The sequence below is a fragment of the Xenopus tropicalis genome, chromosome 7, assembly GCF_000004195.4.
Source record: "Xenopus tropicalis strain Nigerian chromosome 7, UCB_Xtro_10.0, whole genome shotgun sequence".
Classification (NCBI taxonomy): Eukaryota; Metazoa; Chordata; class Amphibia; order Anura; family Pipidae; genus Xenopus; species Xenopus tropicalis.
The window spans coordinates 92545940-92569729 of NC_030683.2; the positions used below are offsets into that span (position 1 = coordinate 92545940).

General features: G+C 40.0%; 1 protein-coding gene across 1 annotated transcript in view; it reads right to left on the minus strand.

Annotated features, from left to right (window-relative positions):
• Window positions 1-3866: 3866 nt before the first annotated feature.
• The window catches only part of atad3a (ATPase family, AAA domain containing 3A), a 35727-nt gene continuing 15803 nt past the window's right edge, over window positions 3867-23790 (minus strand). Inside the window, 9 exon segments of the mRNA NM_213684.1 lie at window positions 3867-4269; window positions 9125-9233; window positions 10057-10224; window positions 10946-11016; window positions 11715-11766; window positions 15391-15515; window positions 17043-17168; window positions 17538-17594; window positions 20122-20277. Coding sequence (NP_998849.1) covers window positions 4087-4269; window positions 9125-9233; window positions 10057-10224; window positions 10946-11016; window positions 11715-11766; window positions 15391-15515; window positions 17043-17168; window positions 17538-17594; window positions 20122-20277 — 1047 coding nt within the window. The 3' untranslated portion in view covers window positions 3867-4086.

Below are 23790 nucleotides of genomic sequence, written 5' to 3' on the forward strand. Positions count from 1 at the left end.
AAAAAAAAAAAAAAAAAAATCACAAAAAAAAAAAATCACAAAAAAAAATAAAATTTTTTTTGTATTGTTGCATAAATGAAAAAATAAAAACCCCAAAAACCTCTAAAACTAAGAAGAAGAAAGATCTTCCAGTTCTCAAAAGGACCCGGCCATCGACTCCTACATTACCTTTCCAGCTTTCAGATGGTGGATTTTTACTTTCAGATTTGTTGCAAAAAATAGCACAAAAATATGATTTTTTGGTTGGAAAAAAAAAAAAAAAAATTGTGAGAAAAAAATCTGAAAGTTAATAAATGCCCCCCTTAGTTTTACACTGGGAATTTTTTTTCTACCATTGAAATGAGAATGTTTTGAACTTTTTTTTTTTTTTTTTAAATGAAACATCCAATTGTATTGTTTTTGTCACAGTCAAAGAGGTTAAAAATGGGGATTTGTGGAAAGTTAAACCAGGCAGCCATTAGAGATATGGTGGATTATTCATTGCATTAAGCCTTGGCCCAGATATAAAGGGAAAATATAAATACAACATAAGGACATGTAAGGACTGCAGGTCGGACATCATTGACTGATACCTTTGAGGTAGGAACTGGGACACAGACAGGGCAGGCACTGTAAAGCAGGCTTACACAGGCAGGCAAGGCAGGTACGCGGAGCAGGCAGGACAGGCGGGCACACAACGTGGGCAAAAAGTCCAAAAGCTAGGTAACAATGAGGTCAAGCAAAGTTGTTGTCTAGGCAGATGCCAGGGCAGGCAGGGTACAAGGACAGTCAGGAATCTGCCAATAAAACAGGAAATCAGATTGGACCTGAGAACAGACATCTGTTAAAGGAACAGTTCAGTGTAAAAATGAAACTGGGTAAAATAGACAGACTGCACAAAATAAAAAATGTTTGCAATATAGTTAGTTAGGCAAAAATGTAATGTATAAAGGCTGGAGTGGGCAGATGTCTAACATAATAGCCAGAACTCAGCTTCCTGCTTTCAGCTCTCTAACCTCTTAGTTAGTCAGTGACTTTAGGGGGGAGCCACATGGGACATAACTGTTCAGTTAGTTTGTGAGCACAAAGATCAGATTCAAAGGCAAACTGAGCAGTTATGTCCCATATGGCCCCCCCTCAAGTCACTGATTGGCTACTGACTGCTAACAGCTTAGAAAGCTGTAAAGGAGGAAGTAGAGTTCTGGCAATTATGTTAGACATCTGTCCGCTCCAGCCCTTATAGATTATATTTTTGCCCAACTAACTATATTGAAAACATTTATTTTGCACAGCCTATATATTTTAGCCAGTTTCATTTTTACACTGAACTGCTCCTTTAAAGGGAAATGTTGAATTGGTGTCAAAACATGGCATCCTCACCCTGATGTAATCAGGGTATTACCTAGTATTCTAGTACCTGTATTGCAAAGAAAACCCTTAATGAACACAGAGCATCTAGAAGACTATGCAGGCGCACAGCTTAGGTATCATGGCGGGGGGGGGGGCTTCCCTTGGCCCAGACGTCTCACCTGCCAGGTTAACCGGTTTGTAATGTTGTAGGATTAATGATATTAATAGCTCTGTTCATGAAAGGCATGAAACCCCTTAATGATGACAGGCTGGGGCACAAGATCTAGCACTTGGAGACACATACAATGTCTAGAAGCCCAAAGTAAAATGAGGGATTCTACTAAGTTACTACACCAGGGGGCTCAAACTCAATTTACCTGGGGGCCGCAGGAGGCAAAGTCAGGATGAGGCTGGGCCGCATAAGGGATTTCACAAAAAATTGTCTTTCAAGGGATAATGCAAGGCACGGCGGGCGGGAGCTGCTGATTGCGGAAATGACGTTATGCCATCATAACAGTTATTATGGGAAGACGTTCTGTGTGCACAATTAGCTCCTTAGCAGCTAATTGTGCACACAGAACGTCTTCCCATAATAACTGCATTATCCCTTGAATCGCAATGAAAATCGTGATCCATTCATTGCTTTTGAGAAGGCGTTTGTGCGGGCCACAAAATATTGTACCGAGGGCCGCAAATGGCCCCCGGGCCGCGAGTTTGAGACCCCTGTACTACACCTTTCAAACCAATCACCAGAAAAAAAGCCCTACCAGGCTGCAGGAAGTCAAGTAAGTATTCAGGGTGGGCCTCTGGGTACCCCAACATAACAAACCCCTTAAAGGAGAAGGAAAGTCATTTTGGGTTCATAGCTTCCTGCTTACAGCTTAGCCGTTATAGCTCAGATCACACATTCCTAAGGGAATGGGGGGAATGAGTTTTATGAATTCTTAAGGGAGGGGGGAGCAGGAGAGGGTTCTGGTCCCGGGAATGAAGGAAATTCAGATACCAAAGAACATGTTCCCAAAAAAGGAGACAATAAATCCTGTGTATCTTTTGATAGAGGACTCAGTGCAGCATTTCTGTGAGTGCTTATGGCTGTATTTACATAGACCTTTCCGATAAAGCTTACTTTAACCTTTCCTTCTCCTTTAATGATCAGCAGAATATCACTGCAGCAGAAGACATTTTATAATGAAATTAGGGACATGGTTTTGCCAGTTCTCCCCTCTAATTAGAAGCTGAAGGAGACACCATCAATCAAGCAAAGGGTTAAAATGAATCACATTTCACTCTACCACCCTTATCCTCTTGCAATTCATGGGCAGCATGCTGGGGTTCTGAGATCAATTCTGAACTATCTGTAGGAGTTTGGGTTCTCTCTGGGTGCAGCAGTTTTTTATTACAGTTATCTCCCACACTATAAACATTCAGCAGGTTAATGGGTTCCTAATGAACTTGACCACATGTGAATGCGATGCAGGCCTTAGATTACTGGGGGCCAGAACGGATGCGAATTATGATGAATTCTCTGTAAAGTTCTGTATAAACAAGTCAGTGTTATGTAAAATAAAGGAGACTACAATTCAGAAAAAGTTGCCCTAGTACAGCAACCAGTAAAACAAGAAAATATTTACTTATTACGACTGTATTAAGTCAGCAAAAGCCAACGATTGGACTTGTGAAACTTTGGTCTGTGTTTCTGCATTTTGCACTAACTTGTCTTGAATTTATTCTAGACAGATAACCCACGGCAACCATCTAGCAATTAGTTCTGATCAGTTAGCTGCACTTCCACTAATGAAAGCAGAAGCTCTGATAGGCTGCTAAGTGATTGATTTTAAAGAACAGGGACATTCTGAATTAAAGGATTCATTTCAAATTCCACTGCTGCTGTTCTCTTCTATAACATCCACTCATACAAACTGAGCAATGGTGGCACTTAGTAGTACCGGTTTGTATCTAGGCCAATCAGGTGCGGTGTTTCTACTTTTCTACACCAATTTAGCAATAGGCAATGTCATCTTTAGATACAAAACCCTTCTGCACACTGCTTACTGTGCTTGTTATATGGATCTTAAATCCTGAACATATTCAGTAATTTATTGCCCTTTCCTAAGGCTGACAATGTTCAGAGGGATAAAGCTTTGATAAATCACAAGCAAGATCAAATGATGCTTATTAGACATTACCAAATGCAAGAGATATCTGGGGTTTTTTTAATGGATGAAAGCAGGAAGATCTTTTTAGAGTAAATGACGAATCACAGGGCTTTGCCAGCTTTTCCATATTGGCATTTCTAGGTGAAACAATAAAAGTATACAGAGTTTTAGTTTAAATAGGTGATGAAACTCACTGGGGAGGTTACTTTCTATTTAAACCAATCAAGCACATTGACCAAATCATTTCTCTTTCATCAGGGACTGTTTAATGCAGCGTCTTCATTTCATTTTAAAACAATTATTTATTTTTTTATAATATATTAACAATCATGGTTGCTAAAAGAATATAAAACAAAAAAAACACGAGTTCGAGAGGGAATGAGAAAGGCAAGAATGAAGGGACGTCTCCTGAGTGTGCGAGCCTGCATCCCTGCTGCCTATAACCTCTGCCCTAGAGTTCCGCGTGGGCGACGCAGCTCTCTGTAGAGTCAGTGAGGTGAATACTGCATCACCAGCAGCTTATGGACCCATTGTATGTAGACAGTAGGGTGAGGCAGATAAATGGCCGCTGTGGTCTTCTGTAAGGTTCATTTATACTTTATCAAACTGGGGTTCCTTCCAGAAGTGGCTGCAGGGGGTTTTTCCCACTTTCTTTAGCGGCATTTTCCTTGCCCTCTGCCTTTAACCACTCCATCTTTTGCTGGTGCTGCCGTATCGCATCGGCCACGCGAGCATCAATCATGGCTTCATTCAGAATGCCATCTTCAGAGGCGTAAGCTGCCGCCTAGGGTTGAGAAGAAAAATGTCAATGTGTAAAGTCAACATGAAGTATATGTAGAAGAAAAGAACCATATTTCTTATATAAAATACATGCACCCAAGCAATTGGTTAACTTGGTAACCCAAGTTCTCTCTGGGTCTATATACCCCCAGACTACAATAGTGGCAGGTGATAAATACACGCCTGTTTGCTAAAACTAGCAAATGAGCAGAACATCAATAGAACATCATTATACCTGGGCTTTTGTTAGGGACATTTTTCTTAAGCCCACATAATAATTGCACATTTCAGAATAGTTTTTGATCTTTTCAAATTCCAAATAAGGTGCTGTGTAGAATAACACTGAACCCAAATGGATCTTATGTTTAGGTTAAAGCCACATTTGAGAGAGCTGTGTATCCCTCCATCCTCCTTGCTTGCCTATGTTTGTCACAGGGGCTAATGCTATCTCTGTGCATTCAGCTTACGGGGGGGGGGGGGGGGTTCCATCTCAGACAGGAATGAGTTAGAGCTGAAGTGACAGGCCCTTCCAAGCTGAAAATAGGTGTTTGTTGCCGCTGCAGTGTATCAATGTGATGTTTGTCAGTTTGAAGCAGCATAACCTTTTTTTCCTTCTCGCCACTGCAGAAAGGGAAAATCTATTTTCTTGCAAGGATAGGCCGACATACAGTGTTTGTGTTATTATGCAGTGCATTATTTATCAGCCCAGTGCAGCGCAGGCAGCAGAGGAATGGTTACTACCTAGAACTGCAATGAAAGGTGACTGTAATGAAATAAATGACGTGAGCACACGGCCCAAGAAACAGAAGAGCATTTCTGTTTATGATGCCCGAGAAAACAGAACATTTGCAGTCCATAAGACAGCGAGTGCAGAAAAGGATGCTTTATTGCAATATTATGGAAAACAGATTATTATTATTACAGATATAAAGGTTGTTTCTCCCCAGAAAACCTAGCAACCCCAGCTGCAGGCTTTCATCCGTTCTGCTTTCATGAACTACCTTTCCCATCAGAGTGAAGCCTGGGTTCTGCGTTGCCATCAGCTGGAGGGCTGCCAGTACCACAACATTACACTGTGACTCCTGCTGTTGCCAAGTATAGGAACAATTCTTCCCTTATTCTCCAGAGTAGCCAATGAGTAATGTGAACTAAAAGAAAGGGGGAAATCCGCTCTCTTTTCATCCTTGGCTCAAGGTCAGGAGAAGGCGAAAGCATAACTAGAGAACAGCAAGTGGCACTTATGCTGCCCAGGGAGGGCTTGCACATAATTCAGCATATAAATAATATTCCCGAGACGGCGAGCCAGGAAGCAGCCATTTCCTGCTCAGGGTCTCCTTGATGTCTGTCACTGAATGTTATTGCCAGCCAGTCAGTGCCAAATTGCAAGCAATTACTCACACATCAAAATGGGCTCACAAACGGCAGATACGGTTTCTTGTGACCTTGTACAACACTTCTACGGATTATAGAAGCAAACTGCACATGAGCGACCGCTCGGCCATAAATTGTGCTAAACTGCTAATAAGTGCTTGTATTGGTTATTAAAGGGGGTCATTATCTTAAGTAGAAATGTGTGACACACCTTCAGCCGGATCCACGTTGGGTTTCATCTGCTAGTGCTAATTGTGTTCCTAATTAGTGACACCATATGCTGCTGCTCTCCTGTATACACTAACACTATAGAGAGATAAGCATTTGGTTGGTTGATTGCCAGGGTCTGATGCCTGGAAAGATGAATGAATTACATCTTGACTAAACAAATACCGTTGGATCCAGCAGTGAGGGGATAGGTAGTAGATACTCTATAAGCAATCCCCCAGAAGCCTCAGGGTGACTAACTTTATGAGCCGCAGTGCTGCAACAAGCCGTAACAATGGCTCCTGTACCTAATAAGTACAAAGCGCCCATTCCTCACACGCCATCACCCGGCCCCTCCACCTAACTGCTGAATACTGCCGGGCTTTGCGCTTGACTGCTTTTCTGAATGACTTTCTAAAAATAGCCAAGCTGCGGGGTCCCTGGCTGTCAGGGGAAGCGAATGGGAAGGGGGGAACGAGGGATGGGAAAGGATGACGGAGGAAGTGAGCGGCAGTCCCTGCTGAGAGCTGCTGGTGTACTAAAACCAGCAGCCCGCCTCATTCATATTCATACTTACTTTATCTCCCCCTGCGGACACGTTAACCCATTTCCGCAGACTTGGCTGACAAAGCAACTCTTCAGGCAAGCTGGAAGGCGCGATACCCTTTAACAAGGTTACCCTCTCAGCAGCTAATGGGGAGGCGGGGGGAGAGTGGAGGTTTTAGTGCCATAGTTAGTATATTCATCTGGACTTATTTCCCTTCTCTGCTGGATGCTGTAGGAACCATTTCACCACCTTAATGCAACGAGCACGACTCAGTCATGTAATGATGCTCAGGAAAAAGGCAAAGGCTTAACCCCACTTCCACTTATAAACTTCATTCATCTCTGTTCTAGAAAGCACTGCAGTTGGAAGCAGAGCAATCACAATGTTATATTCCTTGCATTCCATATGCTCTTGCATTTTAATAACACTGCAGGTGTTCCTTTACAATATACAGGCAACATCTGTGAGCAGGAATCTCCTTTATGCACAGCAACAAGAATAGCTCACATAATATCAGCCAAATAAATAGCTCCAAACACCTGCCCTGAACTGGTCCCTGTACTGTGCAGCCACATCCAGGCTTGGGACTCTATCTTTTCTATTTTTTACATAATTATTTCTAATTAAGTGTGTGCTTCTATTAAATATACCACATTGCAGCTTTAAAACATGTATATCATTTTAGGACAGTCATGATGTCTCCTTTAGATTGGTTAAGCGTTCTTATCTAAATGACATGGCACTTAATCCTCTTAGATCATGTGCGGATATAAATTTTGGGTTCTATATAGGAAATACGACCATTTGGACAGAATGCTGCTATAAAAATAGATATAATCTTGGCCATATAGCACAACAAAACTGCTGCCCTTTGACAGAATGGAAGGATAACCGTTCTTTTTATAGTCTGTAAGCAATTACACATCCTGTAGCCAATGCTACCACCAAAAGTAGGCACAGTTCTTTGATTTAAGAATGCCATATATCATAAGGGCATCAAACCGCCCCCTAATAAAAGACAACTTCTTGTATTAAAGGAATGTCACTTTGGCATAATCTAACACAGGCATATCCACCTGCAGCCTTTTAGTCCCAGGGTTATGGTTATTAAGTATCCATTAGTCTCACAATATGAAAAATGTGGTTAGTACGTAAGAGATGCCAGGAACAAGGCACGGATCTCATTGTGTTACTTTTGCCTTGAAAGAAGGGTTTCTTTAAAGGGGAAAGAGCAGCTAACATGCAAGCACTCTCATTAAGTCCACTTGTTATTCCCATCTGCAATTGCAAACCTGACCCACAGTAAGCATCTGCTGCAGGGCTTGGAATAAACTGTACATCCCAATAAACCAGAGTTTGACAAAAGGCTAAAGGCGGCCCGTGGGGAAACAGTCCATGGAAACTTTTGTTCAATGCAGAAGGAGCAGCAGCTTGGAAGCCTCCTGCACTATGGCCCTTACTAATGTACGGTTATCCACCCAGTGGAGATAATCATCTAAACTGCCGTGCCGCAAAGTCATTTGCTGCAATTTGTCACAGAGGCTCAGCTGCCTGATGCTCAGTCAGGCGGCACAACATCATTTTTGTGCTGGGTTTTTTTTAACTGTATGATTATTATGCAGTTTGCACAAGGAAACAGTAAACCTATGGACTCAAAAAAAAAAAAAAAACAGATTCTAGAGATGCCTATAAGAATTACCAACAAACTTAAATAGAAAGATTAATACGGATATAAACCATCATTCAGTTATCAATTATTGTATTAAGTTGTATAGCACTAGGTATATTTTGAACAAAACTGCCATATGCTGCAAGGAGTGTATATATTGAAAAAAAAAGTTTTTTCACTGAATGCATGGAGGTATCCATTGCCTAACATTTTGCCACTCCCAGAGAATAGAGATTTCCTTGTCCTACAAAATAAAAATACATAGATATGTGCAACATGAGGTTGACAAAATAGAGGTTCTTAGAATGTGATGTATATTCTTCTACAAAAAAACCCATCTATTTTTGGGAGACTTTAAGACCAGAATCCATCACTTGACTTGAACAAAATTGGGCCAACATTCAGATCAGCCCAATTCGGCCCACCATTAGGTGTGTCTATTTGTTGGACCCACATTTAAACACAGCTGCACAGCTGACATTTCAATGTGCACATGGAACAGGGCCAGATCTGTGCACATAATAGGGCTCATGTATAATTGCAGGTGGAGGCGCAATTTCCCCAGCTGCTTGTAAAACCACCTTCATTAAAGGTACTTGGGTCAAAATGTGCTCCTTGCTCTATAGTTTTGCTTGGTGTTGCTTAGTCCTTCCTGCCTTATTGCACATATTGACACAGGGGGACCCAGGAGCTCCCACCATCTCTGGACCAGGCAGTAGCTCCATGGTTCCCTCCCTGAGTCACCTCAGTTCAGATGCCCCGAAATATTAGGGTGCACATGCTAAACACCCAAAATGACATCAGGCAGATTTTAAATGTTCGGCACAACTGCACACAATTTGTGGCAAAGAGCACAATCAGTTGCTGTTGATGCAAATTAGATGTAATTGCAGCAGGCACAGTGCATCACCCCAATGCGACTGCAATGACTTTGGAATTCGAAAAAACATGGCGACTGGTGCTTGATATTGCTTTGCTCACTTCACTTGTGAGCGTACATGTGCCCTCATATTTTGCTATTTGATCTAATGACAATTTGTGCAAACGCATCCTGGTTAAACTCACCTGCCACGCAACTCCTAGCTTGGAAATCTCTCGGCCAGACATGCCTTCAGTGAGTTGGGCAAGATCGGAACACTTTTTGCCATAATCAAACTGCGCAACTTTTAAACGCCTAAGGAAAGGACAAAGTACAATGATGGGTTTTAAACAGTAAATCTTATTCTTTGCAGATGGGGGGGGGGCAGATTTGGGTTAATTTTTCAGACACTGTAAATTAAACAGTCAAACTGCAAAGGAAATGGGATCTTCACTTCTAAGCAACCAATCAAGTGTCACACATTAAGAACCAAGGGTGCCTTTGAAGCCTTCATTACTACCCAAGGCAGGCACTAGCAACATGCAGACCTATAGATGTTTTTGTGGTACAACAATGAGGCAAGCAAGTTGGCTTGTTCCTGACCTATACAGAAACAGTTGCTGCTGGACCCTGCTCACAGCCGGTACTGCAGTATTTTTGTTCTCTTTTAAACATTACTGACAATTCTAGCATTGCTTGCACCTTAGATGGATGCAAGATTCTGCAGTGCCATTTTGTAAATCAATAAAGCTTTTCCTCCAGGATTCCAAACTGCCTCAATTTTTGCACGTTTTATGTACCAATGTACAAATTATGTACAGACTGATAGTGCCTACGTAGGGCCTGTGTACTAAAATGAATGTTCAAAAGCAATATTAAACAAACATACAAGCATTCATAGGGGGAAAAAATCCTCTCAGAACCCGACTCCTGACTGGTGAAGTCTGGTTTCTGTAGCAAGGCACTCTTCAGGGACTCCTCACGCATGCACATACACCTCCTACAGGCTTTAGTGCATTCACAGTGGGCACATTAATGACAGCATACACAAAGCAAATACAGAACCTCCAACAGAGAACTAACCATTTAGATCAGGTGTATAATGTGACCATTAATATATGTCCTCCTGAATACTTACTGCTTGCCTTCTGATGCTGGTTGTAACACATATTTATCAAAATAAAGTCTGACTAAACGCTCTCTCTCCTCCAAACCAGGAAGGTCAAAGTGGACTATCTCATCTATTCGATCATTAATTGCCCAGTCAAACTGTTCAGGCTGGTTACTAGCCAGTACAAGCATAAACCTACAGGGAGAGAAAAAAAATAATATTTATATCACAGGTATGGGATCATTTATCTGGAAACCAGTTATTCAGAAAGTTCCGAATTACGGAAAGGACATCACCCATAGAATCCATTATATGCAAATAATTAAAATTTTTAAAAAATAATTTCCTTTTCTCTCTGTAATAATAAAACAGTACCTTGTACTTGATCCCAACTAAGATATAATTAATCATTATTGAAGGCAAAACAAGCCTTATTGGGCTTATTCAATATTGAAATGATTTTTAGTAGACTTAAGTTATAGAGATCCAAATTACGGAAAGATCCCTTATCTGGGAAACCCCAGGTCCTGAGCATTCTGTTCAGCATACCTGTATAAGTCGATTCAAATACATATTGCAGCCGAAAAGGTAACTAAAGTAAATAACACTGATATTTTATTTGATGCTATAGCAGGTCATAGAATCAATCCCTCCTACCCTTGTGGGTCTTAAAGGCCATACATGGGTAGAACAGCTTGGGACCTTGGGTTTTCCAGATAAAGGGTCTTTTAGAAAAGTAGACCCCATTGCCTTGAGGCTACTCAAAATCTTTACACATTAAAAATCTCAATAAGACTGTATTGTCGTCAGCATAAAGTACTGTCTTATTATACAGAAAAAGCAAATCAGTCAAACAAAAAGAGTTTTACATTTTAAAAGAAAGTAAAATATGGGGAGGATAAGCAGCAACACCTACTTGTTACTCTGTTCTCCTGTTCTGTACAGAAAAGCATTTAAAGTTGCCCTAAGGTCTTCACTGATCTTCTCCTGAAAAAAATGGAAGTAGCAGTCAGACACATATTTTATAACAGGTCTGCCCTGTGTTAATCTAGCGGAACACGGGATGGTTTTAGGGTTACTGGGCCGTCAGGGCCATTGGCATGACCAGAGTTAGAACAGAGGAAGTCTAAGTAAGACAGGAAAGCTAGAGGCCTAATTTGAGTTAAGCAATAAAATTACCTTATTAGAACATTCAGCCTCCTCCCCAAGTTTGCTATGAGCTAAACAATATTTGGAGGGCAGATTGAAAAACTCTGATTTATATAGCGGAAACAACAGCAATATGTAATATGTTCTCTGTATACTTACTGACATTTTGTTTTGATGCTTGGTTCCAAAGGCAAATGCCCTTTCCTAAACCCTTCCATGAGGCAGGAAGTTACACAACAATTTTCCCTCAGATAGTTAGATGGCCAAACAGCATTGGTTAAAGCTCTTACAGTGCGGCTGGCAGTAAGCATTGGGAGACTGCAGTAACGTGTATTGTGGCTATAGTTACTCCATAAGTGACTCCCTGATGTAGGGAGCAAACTACTACTCTCATGGAAGTGCCTTTTTATTTTTGAACAGTTTCTGTAACCCCTTTCTATCCACATGTTTCATTATTAAACCTTTCAGCACTTGACATCTTTCCAGTGAAGCACCTAAACATGAATCACTCTGTACTACTTGCCAAAGGAACTTACTGTAGATCTTTTCCTTAGAAAGGCATCGGCTTCATCCACGAATAGAAGAAGGCTGTGAGGAAAGAGGAGATAGGCATGAGTCATCAAAGAGCCAGAAGTATCTGACAGGTATAAGCAGCCTGCCTCATTTAGCTTTTTTCCAGCTCAGAACAAGCATGAAAAGTGAAGCGGTAGTACAGGCTGAAAGGCTAAATTATCACCCCAGCGGTGTATGCACATGAAAGAGAGCAGGAAAGGAAATGTACAGCACAAAAATGAGTCACTGAGCACTTTCCTTACAGAGTAACAAGGTGCCTCTCTGTTGCCAGTGTGACACTGCTACACTTACGCTGATAACCAAAGGGGCACTTAGACAAAGATGTGCCGGATATATGGCATATGCACCAAGTAATATGCAACACTCAATGACTTTCTTGTGCTGCATACAATTGTCCTCTACATCCAAAGAGCACATGCAATGCTGCACTGCTTTATTACAGTCTTTCTGCAAGAACATGTAGCAGGACTGCAATTTAGGTTTTTTGAAATAAAGCAATGTGCCATACTTTCATTAAAAGCCCCATGCTGCACACAAAAATAATGACTTCCCCTCCAATAAAATAACAGTGTATTCAACTTTCACTATTCTGGCATATAGCAAGAGCTAGATTGTTATACAGATATTGTTGCTTTGTCCTGTTCTAACAAATTCCTTTTTGTGGAAAGACAACATCATTATCTCAAAATAAAGTCATTTGGTGATATAATTTAATGACTATGCAATGGAACAAAAACTGGGTCATATGGGACATATTAAAGGGTGGTTTGGAACAGGTACCTAAGCCTGGTCCCCTGTTCCCTGCTGATCTGACTACTTTGAGAAAAAAAAAAAAAAAAAAAAAAAAGATAGTCAACTGTCCTCAGCCTGCCTTCAGCCTGCATCCTCCAAATCACACAATTCCCTGTATATGTGATGTCAATAAAGAAAGGAACATATCAGTGCAATCCCGTGTGGTTTTTGTAGTTCCTACATGCTATCTGTAAGCTTTGGAAAAGATGTTACAATTTATAACAAGTTTTAGTCCCTCCTCCTCTGCCAGGGTTTCAAATAATGCAGATTTCAGCATATAAAAATTGTATTTATTCATACTTTTTAAAGGAACAGATTGCAGTGATGGGTATAAGTGTGTGGGGCACTTAAATTTAGATTTGGAAGCCGGAGTTCCCCTTTAAGCTAAATGCATTTAACCTGTGGAATAGCAAATTCTGGTAATCCCCAAAAACATGCTGATGCACATGAGGTGCTAGAGGGGAAATCCACTCTTTATTACAATATTTATTATATAAAAAGGAATGTTCCAGCAGAAACATAATAAAAATCAATAATACAAATAAACCAAAAATGACAGTAAAGGAGCACCCCCTTACATGGTCTGTAGGTTACTTGCAAACATTTAATATTTAGGGGGGTTGGAAATATTTTGGTACAGTTTAAAAGATGTGCACCAGGATTAGATATTAGATAACTAGATATTACTAGCGAGAAAGATTTCAGGTTTTTCCAGGATCTGATTTTATTCTCTTTGCCTAAACACGTGCCCTATTAACACAGTTACAGCCAAGCATGGTTCAAGATATCCACACAGAAACAGTCCTGTAGCATAGTTTGTCCTATTTTACGACAATAAATGTGGGTCATTTCCTTGTAACTATAAAGGGTGCTGCAAGCAAAACACAGTCTGTGATTATACCCAAGAATAAGATAAAGTGATTTCAGTGCAATATATGGGGAGTCCTGGCCTTTCACTCTGGTTATTTGGCCTTGAAAAAGCAACAGCAGCAGTAAATACTTTTTGTGCTACAATCCTTGAGGAGTTTTCTAATGTAACTGTAGGATAAGGGTAGAGGCTTGAACAGAATTATATGAGAAGAAATATGTTTCAGTCACAGTATGACAATTTTTGTCATCTATTTTAGGAAAGCTTCTACAGGCTCTCTAATGACGATGCCCTGGTTTGAAATTCAGTATGTGGGTCAGGCTGGTACATGCAAACCTGTAGCAAAGTCTGTTACTCTGAAAAGAAATACACATGATCCTTGTATTAGAGATCTCTTAAATGGGACAATATTAACATTGGATTTGTGAGGCAGATGATTCTTTCTTAGTTAGAGGAAGATTTGAAGTTTGTCTAACTTGCTAGTTACTCTGCTGCATGTTAACAAGCCTACAAAGCTGTATACAAGGCAGGGTACAAAGGTCTCCCAAAGTGCCTGGATACAGAGCATGGTGGCTTAGGCCAAGAGGCTGTAAGGTGCCTTGCTTAGCTAACCCATAAGGCTAGCTACAAGGCAGCGTGCCTAACCCATAAGGCTAGCTACAAGGCAGCGTGCCTAACCCATAAGGCTAGCTACAAGGCAGCGTGCCTAACCCATAAGGCTAGCTACAAGGCAGCGTGCCTAACCCATAAGGCTAGCTACAAGGCAGCGTGCCTAACCCATAAGGCTAGCTACAAGGCAGCGTGCCTAACCCATAAGGCTAGCTACAAGGCAGCGTGCCTAACCCATAAGGCTAGCTACAAGGCAGCGTGCCTAACCCATAAGGCTAGCTACAAGGCAGCGTGCCTAACCCATAAGGCTAGCTACAAGGCAGCGTGCCTAACCCATAAGGCTAGCTACAAGACAGCGTGCCTAACCCATAAGGCTAGCTACAAGGCAGCATGCCTAACCCATAAGGCTAGCTACAAGGCAGCGTGCCTAACCCATAAGGCTAGCTACAAGGCAGCGTGCCTAACCCATAAGGCTAGCTACAAGGCAGCATGCCTAACCCATAAGACTTGCTACAAGGCAGCATGCCAAACCCATAAAGTTATATACAAAGCTATGTGCCTAACCCATAAGGCTATATACAAAGCTATGTGCCTAACCCATAAGGCTATATACAAAGCTATGTGCCTAACCCATAAGGCTATATACAAAGCTATGTGCCTAACCCATAAGGCTTGCTACAAGACAGCATGCCTAACCCATAATGCTATATACAAAGCAATGTGCCTAACCCATAAGGCTTGCTACAAGGCAGTGTGCCTAACCCATAATGCCATATACAAAGCAATGTTCATAACCCATAAGGATCGCTACAAGGATGTGTGCCAAGATTTGCCCTTATAAGTACAATGAGGGTCCTCTGTGATTTTCGCTACATTGTACAGTATGAAATACACTATACAATATACTCAAAGGACAGCTGCAGCAGGAGCAACATGCTACAATCACTTATAACCTGTATAAAGAGATACCACAAAACTATGTTGACATAGATACTCACAAGAATTTAAATAAATAAAAATGAGTTTGATATGACCATTTAAAATACACTACCCAGAGCGAAGTGTTAGGTCCTTGGCTATTCTGTAGGAAAGCCCAAGTAACGGTATATAATGTAGTGAACACCTAACTGTACACACATGGTTCTCTTATGCTTGCAGAAATGAAATGACTGCATCTGGTCACTTTGTAGGAGGCAGGAAAATATATGTCTCATGCAGAGATTCGCAAACCTGCCCTAAGGTCACAGGTGCATTTCCTATCCACCTACTGAGCCATATTTTCTGCTGTGCTGTTATACATAAGGAAGTGCCTGGCAAATCCAGACATGCTAAATTCTAAAAAACACCTTTTTGCATGTGTCTTAACTTACCCTCTTTTGCTAGTGCCTGCCCAGTCAAAAACTTTATGCATTGCAGTAACGCCTTCACGCCCCATGGGGGCAACATCACCACCTGTCATGATGGCATAATCCATGCCAGAATGCATGGCTAATTTCTGTATGGAAACAAAGGGGAGATAAAGAAAACAATGCTCAAGTTTGGCAACATTATACCACATGATTCCTATAGCTTGCTACAGTTGTAAATCATTTAGCAATGTTTAGGCAAGATAAACAGACTGGCTTGGTGTGGTAGAAGGGAAAGCCCTTCAGAGAACATAAATACCTAGTGAAACAATTACCAGCCAGCTGAATTGTGTGAATGTGAATTGTGACTCAACCTGGGCATTGTCAACCTGTGGCTATACCTTTAGGCTCAAACTATCAAGAGATCACAGTTCAGTGCAAAAAACTTTGCTTTTGGCAGATGGTGGGAGGAGGGGGCAGAATTCCTGCGTGGTCTGTTCTTATGGGGCCAGCGTCTAACATAAGCCGAGCATTTCCCTTTAGTGAAAGGGAGTAAAGGGAGGCAATTGCTGTCACTGGCAGTATGTGATTTTGACCCCTGCATTCTCCCTGAACAAGAAGAAACACTAGAAAAAAGTACAGCAGAGCACTTATATTTCACTGAGGTTTTTTATAAACAGTATTACTTGCAAAACTTCCATTCAAATGGAACAAATTAAGTTTTGCAAAAATATGACAAATGCAGTTAGAATCAAAAGTGAGCAATTTTATTTTCATAATGGCTGCCCAAATATTTTGAACTGTGTGAGTGCAAATTTAAAATGTGCAATAAGTATGAATCAGTTTTAATCTTGCTAGCGATGGCGGTTGGATTCCAATCAAAGAAATGACAAGCTGCTTCTACACCATCTAAAAAACACTGGTGCAGAATATGGCCCAAATGCCTTAACTAAAATTTCATAATTAAGGAAAAAGAGAGGCGATCTCTTCTAGTAAAATCTAAACTCGCATCTAACCAACTCGCATCTAACCAACTCGCATCTAACCAACTCGCATCTAACCAACTCGCATCCAGCAAAGCTACTTTTGCCTGGGAGATGAGTGAGTGCACATTGATTCATTTAAATCTGACAGTGAAGCCACTTGGTGAAAGTGCTTTCCCTTTTTTGTATCATGAAAAACATCCATTACTCCATTTTCCATCAACGATCTTGTTAAACATTCTAGAAGGCCCACAAGGGAGCAATTGTGTATATCGTGCTTTTGGGGAATTGGTCCATCAATCCCAGAAAGCAACGGGCTGTGCATGTCACATAAATATGGCCCATTTCTCAATTAACAAGGAAACAAGGTTGAGCTTTAACATCGCTCAGCAAATCTGAACCACAAATCAATACTAGCAGCCTCCATTCTCCTACAGCAATCAACACTCGGTCATCAGAGTGGCTGCAGGGTGTCAGAGAAGGGTCCCATAGCCATAAAATATTTAAATATTGGAAATGGCAAGGTCTGCAGGACAGGAAGACGAGCTGCATTGCTAATAATACATTTAAAATATATCACATTTCATTTTAGATTCTTTTGGAACTTGGAAAAGTGACACTGACTCTAAACGTAAAACTTTGCTTTTAGAATGTTGTCAGGCTAAGCTAAATATATGTGCATATGTACCTTACCTTTGCAAAAAGTGTTTTTCCAGTCCCAGGAGGACCATACATCAGTATGTTTCTGTAAAGGCCTTTGTTTGCCTTCGTGTTTCTTGTGGCAATTGCAATATCTCTCACCCGCTCCTCCAGTTTGGGCTAAAAAAAAAAAAAAAAAAAAAATATAGATATGGCAAGAGAGCATTTATATACAGATTATACTCAGCTGATGGATGTAAACAAACAAGCTGATTCCGCCTATGACCCTAAAGGCCGATGGACGTCGGAAGCTTAACATACATAAGGGGCCCTCAGGCAGCCTGCTACACTGATATTAGGTAGAAAATTTGGACATTGACTGGGCAGGTTTAAAAATTTTGTGGAGGACAGGAATGTATTGGCTCGTTGATCTGATCCTCGGCCTGCATTCTATTCCCTATCATCAGATTGTTTTGTCCTATGGGTAGGCATATCAGGGAAAGATTCCTTTGGCCCCTTGAGTCAGTAGGCACTAATACATATACTTACACTCAGGATGACGCCTTCTAGTGCATCCTGTATCTTGCTTAAGAGCCGCTTGCTGATCTAAAGGAAATACAATGCTCAGGTTTATATGGTGCTTTTCTTGTTTGTTAAGTTCTCTAACTCTATTAATATAAATACTTTACAGAGCAGTCTGAAATAGATTAACTTTATCAATCACAGAAAGAATTTCCCAAAATAAGATGGTATGGAATAACGGGATGTAAACCCAAAAATATATTTATACCGAATGAAAGATAAATGTAATTCTAAGAAAATATCCAATAATTACAATTCAGCTGGTTTTGAAGTCATTTAAAATTTATTTTGCTATATGTATGCTATTGGAGGCAATATTGGTCTGTCCCTTTCTGTTCTTACTTGAATGGAGAAGAAGAAGTCAGCTGATTTCCCCCCCCCCCCCCAAAAAAAAACCCTGCTAACTTCTGCCACATAGTGTCAAGGGACAGAACCAGTGCTGCAGAAAGAAAAAATACTGCATTTATTTGCAATTACAAACAACAACAAACAAAAAAACCTTTCAATGTATATTGGAAAGTTGCAACATTATATTTTTGGGTTTATACACCATTATAATCATGTTTGTTGAGGACAATTTTGAATTTACATTCCTGCACTTTTCATAGCACCTTCAGTATATTATCTGCCAACATTCAGCGGGTAGAGAAGCACCTGAATAAGGCTCAAGAGCCTGTCTTTTTAATTAAGCTGCGGAATATGGTGGTGTTTTATAATTATGTATTAATAATAAATTTAATAGAAGCCACCTGTCACATGTCAGGAAGATTTTGTCCAGAAAGTGGGCATTTGAGCATTCTCATGCTGAATTCTGCGTGTCACTGCTGGTAACGGGCACCCTCTTGATTCTTGCAGCATGTGAGCTGGGGCTGCCTAATGCAGATGGGGTCACCAGAAGCTACATCTATTCAACAGTAGAAAAAAAAAAAAATCTATAGTGCAAAATTTGCCTTTTTAAAAAGGAGAAGGAAAGGTACAATCCTGTAAGGAGAAAACTGCACCGGACCTGGGTACAAGCAAGTGTGAAATCTTCTTCTTCCTCCTTTCGTCACGCTGCTTGCACACTCACAGCGAAAGGCCAAACTTTAACAAAAAAGGCATCTTTTTCAATCTACTGCACATATTTTGGCCCCGAGATTTTGAAGAAAGACAGGAGGGGCCCGGGCCGGTGCAACTTTCTGCTAACAGGAGGATTGTACCTTTCCTTCTGTTTTTAAAAAGGCAAGTTTACACTATAGATTGCATTTTCTACAGTTTAATACATATAGCTTCTGGTGCCCCCATCTGCATTAGACAGCCCCAGCTTACATGCTGCAGGAATCAAGAGGGTGCCTGTTACCAGCAGTGACACGCAGAATTCAGCATGAAAATGCTCAGGTAAGTGTTTACAATCACTGGGGGTGCCTAACATTTGGTACCTTTTCTTCTCCTTTAAAAGGAATCTGACAAAATAACAAAACTTTATGAAAATACTTTCCTTCAAAGTTGTAATCAGTTGCACTGGGGTATTTGAAAATCTGTGAATAGAGCAGTGTGATTGGCAGCAATTCTGACCTACAAGCACTGTGAACAAGTGGTCTTACAGAATGTTGTTTAATTGGTTATGTAGTACTGTTTTACTGAGAAGTGTCAGCAAGTATGGTATCTGATTTTACAGATGCTCTTAACAGATCTGGGTAGCAACTATACATTTTTGGAACAAAAACTGCTCAGTGAGTGTCAGCAGAGCTACATGAAGGAGTGGATGAGAGCAGATCAGCTTTTCTGTTTTCCTCTGCAGAGGGAACTGTCACCTGCATCATGTGCCTTGGCTTAAAGCTTCAGGTGAGGAAGCATACCCTGTAGGAGCTGAAGCTGCGGTTGAAACCTTAGATAATGAATCAAATTCTAAAGGTTTAGAAAGAATCAAGGACTTTGCTTACTGAACAGCTTCTATGAAAAACAAGAAAATAAATGAAACAAACTATTTTAAAACAGGTAAAAAAATTATATGATTAACTACCTTTAAATAAGAAAAGCAATAAATAAAAAGTAAATTGCCTATAATAACTCCCCTTGGATTCACTGAACATTTTCCTACTTAGAAAAGGATGCCTGGCCCGAGTGTTACTAAGCTAAACACCTTCATCCACCGACTGATTTTTCTGCCACTGGATCACTAAAAAAACTCACCAGTCGAACAAAAGACTATATAAATTTATTCAGGTTTATTATTAACATTTATGCTTATAACCCATACCTATGCTTGACAGGAGGGCTTTGTGGAGAGATGAAGTGGATTATGACACAATGTGTCTCACAGGCAAGTTAAAATAAGTAAACAGTTAGTAATAACTTTATATAAGCTATTTAAAATCTTGTGTTTTCATAACAGAGGCACATTTAAAAAAACAAAATGTAACCTCCTCCCCCCAAAAAATTGCCAAATTATCTATTGTGTTGCACTATAGCTCTCAGGGAACACAAAAGTCATGAAAAGTATACAAAATGAGCAGTCATTGCTGAAGATGGTTCGACATAATCACCACTTGCTTCTCCTATAGTTACCTACCTTAACTGGATGCTTTACTGCTTCTGCCACTGTGAAACGAGAAGTATCCCTGACCAAAGATGGTTTTCCAAGGCGGGCTTCAATGTACCGACCGGCCACACCAGTGGCATTTTTGGCAGTGTAGATGCCCACAGCAAGTAGGGAGAGTCCGGCAACCTGGAATCAGGAAATAATCAGGAGACTGAACACCTGTGCTTATTATGAGCTCAATACATAGCATTTTAAAAACAAACATTAATCTGCTTTACATCAATTTATAACAAACAGGGGTCTTACAATAATTTAACAAACAAAGGTTACAGAGTAACAATAGGATCAGAGGGCCCTACTTACAATCTACAATGCATACAATGTTCTCTTCTACAATATAGACTGTATCCCCAATAGAAGGGATGACCAAATGTTCATTTGATGCCAATAACTCAATATATATCAAGAGGGAAGAGCAGGAATTACAGGCTTTAATAATGTGAAAGAAGAAAATTAAGGAAATAAAAATCTAAAACTCAAAACAGAGAAAGAAGAAATGGTGTATAAAAAGGTATGAGGGGTTGGATACCAGGATAAAATGGTGGAAAAGTTAAGAAGGAAAAACATTAAAAGAAGTATACAGATGAAGAAGGTGGATATACAAAAAGGGTTATAGAGAAAGAAGAAATAAAAGCAGAAAAAATGAATGAAGACGAAACAAAAGAAATGTGGAATGGGTAGTAGACTGACAAATGGTGAGTGAATGATATTCAGAGGACCAGAAAAAAATGGTGTCAAAATGCATTATATATAGGTGGGCCACAAAAACGCAAGTTTAGTAAATTATCTTAAAATAAGTGGATTAAGGTTTTATTGTATATTAAATAATGTAGAGTCATATAGAATATGCTGTGTTTGTGCTGTGTAATCACACAAAATATGCAGGCAGGGGGCTTTGTTTGCAGATGCTGAATCGCCAGCTGAAAAAAAATCATACACTATTTTCATTCTATGTCCCTACAGGCCACAAACTTTGGTCTATGTATATTGGGCATCATATCGTTCAGTAGATGGAAATAGCAAGATGGCTGTGCTTTAAAGTGGATGAAACCAGTGGGGTGGATTATTTTTTTTTTTGTCATGCTGGGTTACGTGTGACACACAGACCCCCTCCACTTTTTTTCAAACCAATGCAAGCACTGATTGGAGATGTAAATGTGTGCTCTCTGAATATCCAGTTTCAGATAAGAAACCTGTATTTTTACACTTGGATGTAAGGTAAAAGATAATTTGTTTTGATCTGTTCAGGCCTTAAACAATTTAAATGTTCACGATTTAAACAATAACTTTCCAATAAATGGTCTTTCCATAATTAGGAGCACTGTACCATAGTCTACTAATTAAAAAAGGTAATCAATAAAAAAACCTAAAAGCATTGTTTTGCCAAGAATATGGATTTCTGCACCTTTGTTAGTACCAAGTACAAGGTACTGCCTACTACATAATTATTACAGAGAAGAAGCAAATCTGTCAAAACGAAGAACTGTTTGTATAAATAGGACACTATGGGACGCAGACACGGCCTTATACTGGAGCTCTGGATAAGGGGTTTCTATACAAGACCTGATCAGTGCTGTGTTGCTCCAAGCAAAGTATCTTTTTTGGAGCACACAGCCCATTATCTTTATTGGCACCAGTCAGATGAACTAGGATGAGGACATTTTGTTTGCTGAATAATGTGTTATTGAGATTGCAGCATTCAGCCAGAGAAATTAACCCCTGACCTATTGCTTGGCGGTCAGCACCTCTGGTCAATAAATTAAGAGACATCAGTATAGCGAATCTGCAAACACCCTTCAATAAGGAAGTAGAATGGTGAATTCCTCTAGTGCAGGGATTTTAAGGCTTTTTGGACCTGTGCCTCCCATTCGGTGGTCCAACATTACCACATTTCTATCAAATGTATAATACACCTTGATATATAAATAACATGAGAAATTTGGCACCTGAAAAAAAAGGGTACCCTGACATGTTCTACACCAACTGATGATACATCAGTAAAGTAGGCTTTTGCCATATGCACTCTGGTGCCTTATTGCCTCCTGTATACATGTGTAGTAGTGGGCATGGCTGTATTCCTGGATTCATAGACTGAAACATTGCACCAATGGGTGGATAAAAGTAAAATATCAAGTTTTCAGTGTTTACCCTGCTCATCAATTTAGGATTGTCATGAAGGGATTAGCATAATCCATACCAGACTACAGGAATCCAAAGGACCCTGCACTCCCTTAATAAACATCTACATGTATTGATATGAAAGCTGCTTAGCATCTATTGAGGTCCTTGAATGTTATGGAATAACAACAAGATATTCTAGCAAGATCATATCATTATACTACTTTTTCATTTATTTTAGGTTATTGCACAAATTTTTTAAGTAAATGGGCCTTAGCTAATGACAAGTATGCTATTGCTTATTTTAGGTAGCAAAACATAAGTACCTTCAGTGTTTTGAATGAAAGAATACAGATATAGGGTCCCTTATCTGGAAACCCGTTATCCAGAAAGTTCCGAATTACATAAAGGCCATCTCCCATAGAATCCATTATAAGCAAATAATTCTAATTTTTGAAAATGATTTCCTTTTTCTCTGTAATAATAAAACAGATCCTTGTACTTGATCCCAACTAACATATAATTAATCCTTATTGGAGGCAAAACAGTCCTGTTGGGTTTAAATGATGTTTAAAAGATTTTTTTTTAGTAGACTTAAGGTATGGAGATCCAAATTATGGAAAGATCCCTTATCTGGAAATCCCCAGTGCCAAAGATTCTGGATAACAGGTCCTATACCTGTATATTGGTAGTGGGGGTTTACTGTACCCACGGTCGGTAACTATATGCAACTTGAAGGGGTAGTGCCCCGCACACTTCTTTAATCTTAAAGCATAAGCGCCATGCAGAAAAACGACATGCTTATTCTACATAGTGGCTGAAAAAAAAATGTACTCAAGAGGTAACTTCTTTTCTACAGTTAATATGTCATTTTGTTTTTAATTGATCATATTTAGAAAGCTTATTTCAATCTTCATTTTTTTTCCTCACTGTCCCTTTTTCAGTAAAAAAAAGGAACAGTGAAACTATAAAGAACCTTTCTAGCTTTCAGGGTTTTTAAAGTAATTCTTGAAGGAGGAGCAGGCAGTAGAAAAACAGCAGAAGAGAACACCCTATATCCTCAGGGAAGCAGTAAATCACAGCCATAGGTTGGATGTTAGGTCACAAGATGCCCAAGCTACTAATATAACCATTGATAGGCCATGTATACTGTATATATGTATAATATGACCATCGTTCGGCAGTAGATTTCAAGATGAATAGAGTGAAAGGGAAAACCTCATGCAAAGCATGCCCCTCAGACATCTTAAAGGGGAACTCCAGCTTCCGAACCAAAATTTGTTAAAGAGCCCCACACAACACAGAAACCCCTAATATACCTATCATTGTAATCTGTTCCTTCAAAAAGTATAAATAAATAACGTTTCATATGGTGAAATCCAGCTGCAAAACAGTTCTCTTTCTGCATTATTAACTTCTCCACATGTTTAATTGATGAATTTAGCAAAGTTGCTTGAAATTATGTTTACATTTTTCAAAAACCTTGAGTTTGGGTGGAGATCCCCTTTAACACTGCTAGTT